The sequence below is a fragment of the Vollenhovia emeryi genome, unplaced genomic scaffold, assembly GCF_000949405.1.
Source record: "Vollenhovia emeryi isolate VEMERY1.0 unplaced genomic scaffold, V.emery_V1.0 DF944292.1, whole genome shotgun sequence".
NCBI classification, from domain to species: Eukaryota; Metazoa; Arthropoda; class Insecta; order Hymenoptera; family Formicidae; genus Vollenhovia; species Vollenhovia emeryi.
This window is the reverse complement of record NW_011962074.1, coordinates 1-2,615: the sequence shown is the minus strand read 5'-3', so window position 1 is coordinate 2,615 and position 2,615 is coordinate 1. Positions and strand designations below refer to the sequence as shown.

At 65.1% G+C, this 2,615-nt stretch overlaps 1 protein-coding gene across 1 annotated transcript; it reads left to right on the top strand.

Annotated features, from left to right (window-relative positions):
* Window positions 1–6: 6 nt before the first annotated feature.
* On the top strand, window positions 7–688 carry LOC105563651 (the record flags this gene model as incomplete). Its single annotated transcript, XM_012015418.1, has 1 exon — window positions 7–688. A coding segment is annotated over exon 1 (682 nt), but the record flags the coding sequence as incomplete, so codon positions are not given.
* Window positions 689–2,615: the final 1,927 nt, after the last annotated feature.

Here is a 2,615-nt window from a genome sequence, read left to right as displayed (position 1 = left end):
CAGAGCATGGTGGAGAGTGGTTACACGTTGGCGATCGTGTCCGAGCCGGACCGCCCCCCAAGAAACAGCCCATATTGGGCTGTTGATAACGGGCGTGCGGGGGACTTGGTCGCGATTCGATGGCGGTCGGTGCCGGGAGGGCCCGACACGGCCGCCATCGAAAAAGGGGAACGGCACGTGGCCGTTCAATGGGGACCCATCGCGGTCGTTGGGGCCTACTTAAGGCCCACCAGGCGCCTCCCCCTCTTTGAGGGCTGGCTCTTGGACATCGGGCAGACGCTCGTACGCCTGAGTCCGAGGCTGGTCCTCGTGGCCGGGAACTTCAATGCGTGGAATACGCGTTGGGGCTCTCGGTGCACGAACAAGAGGGGCGAGGTCCTGGCGGAATGGGCGGAGACGCACGGACTGGTCCTCGTAAACGAGGGCCGGAACCCCACCTGCGTGCGGACGCAAGGGGTGTCCATTGTGGACCTCACATGGGCTACCCCCTCGGCCGCGCGCTTGGTTACCGGGTGGAGGGTGGAGCAGAACGTCGAGACTCTGTCAGACCATCGATATATATCGGTGGAGCTCGGCGTCCTCTCCTCCGTGCGTCGCCGCGAGGAGACGCGACCGCGATGGGCCCTCCGCAAACTTTGCGAGGACGCCCTGATGGCCTCGTTAGAGGCCGCCTGTTGGATCCGGGGAGGTTTGCCCGAGACCCGGGAGACGGACCCCCTGCAAGAGGCCGAGTGGATCGGGGCAACGCTTACAGCGGCTTGTAACGCTGCGATGCCCCGGTCCAAAGCTCGACCTCAGCGGGCCGTCTACTGGTGGACGGCAGAGATCGCCGACTTACGTCGACGAGCCGTCCACCAGCAGAGGAGATTCGCCCGCTGCAGGCGCAGAGGCGGACAGGCGGCCGAACTGGCGAGGGAGGGCTACCTTGGCCTCAAGACGGCCATCAGAATGGCAAAGGGCAGGGCGTGGACGGAGTTCCTCGACTCCCTTCAGGAGGATCCGTGGGGGCGCCCATACAAGATGGTTCTCAACAAGTTGAGACCATGGGCGCCCCCGCTGACGGAGCGGCTGGACGTGGGATTCGTCCGGAGGGTGGTGCAGACCCTCTTCCCCGATATTACCAGGGAGGACGAGGGGCCACCCTCCGAGCCGGGGGAAGACTCCCCCGACTGGGACGACTCCCTGGACGTCCAGCCGGAGGACTCCGGAGGGCCGTCAGGAAGGGCCTTAGGGGCAATACAGCCCCAGGTCCTGACGGCGTTCCTAAGCGTGTCCACGCCCTGGCCATGGGCGTCCTCGCAGAGGAGTATGCGCGCGCGTATAGCGCGTGCATGAGAAGAGGTGTCTTCCCCCCGCGGTGGAGGAGTGCCACACTGGTACTCCACCCAAAAGAGGGGAAAGACGCCTCTCTCCCGTCGGCGTATAGGCCTATATGCCTTCTGGACGAGGTCGGTAAACTGTTCGAGCGAGTACTCGTAAACCGCCTCGTCCAGCACCTGTCCCAAACGGGCCCCGACATTAGCGGGGCCCAATATGGGTTGAGAGAGGGCCTGTCAACCATCGACGCTATTAAGCGTGTCCAGGCCCTCTCTGAAGAGGCGACGTCCTAGGGGGGGGGGTGATGTTGGCTGTGTCGTTGGACATATCCAACGCTTTCAACACCCTCCCCTGGGGACGAATCAGGGAGTCGCTCCGACGCCGCGAGGTACCGCAGTATCTCGCCCGCGTCGTGAGCGACTACCTGAGGGACAGGTGGGTCGAATACATCGACCAAGGCGGCGTACGCCGACGGGAGAGATTGCGCCCGGGAGTGCCCCAGGGATCGGTTCTCAGACCGTTCTTGTGGAACCTGGGGTACGACTCGGTGCTGCGTGTTCTCCTCCCCCCGACTGTCACGTCGTCTGCTACGCGGACGACACACTCGTGACAGCCGGGGGCCGCGATTGGGGGGTGGCCCTCGCCAGGGGGCGAGTGGCAGCGGGAGCGATAGTCGACTCTATCCGCAGCCTGGGCCTCGAGGTGGCACTCGGTAAGACCGAGGCCGTGATGTTCCACGGCAAAAGACGTGGACCACGCGGCGCGCCGCCCGAGGGACTCACCCTGGCTGTGGGTACGGCCCTCGTCAGGATCGGCCACGAGATGAACTATCTCGGGTTGATCCTCGACGACCAATGGAGCTTTGCGAGCCACCTTGCCAGAGCCGCAAGCAGGGCGGGAGTGAGAGCGGCCAAGCTTGGCCGGCTCCTCCCCAACCTTGGCGGCCCGGACGGCAAGGTGCGTCGGCTGTACGCCAATACGGTTAAGTCCGTGGCGCTCTACGGGGCCCCAGTTTGGGCCCCAAAACTCGCGGCATCGCGGCGCGCGCGCGCTCAGATGGCGCGTGCGTTCCGCCCGATAGCCGCGAGGATCTGTAGGGCGTACCGGACCGTGGCGTACAACGCGGCGGCGGTGATCGCTGGTCTCCCCCCGATGGAGTACGCGGCGGAGGAACATAGTAACATGTTCCTCGAAAGCCGCGACTCCGAGGGGAGACCCATAAGATGGTCAGCGACTCACCGTGCTCGGCAGAGACTCCGGCACCGGCGACGCCAATCGTCATGTGGCGAGAGGCGCTC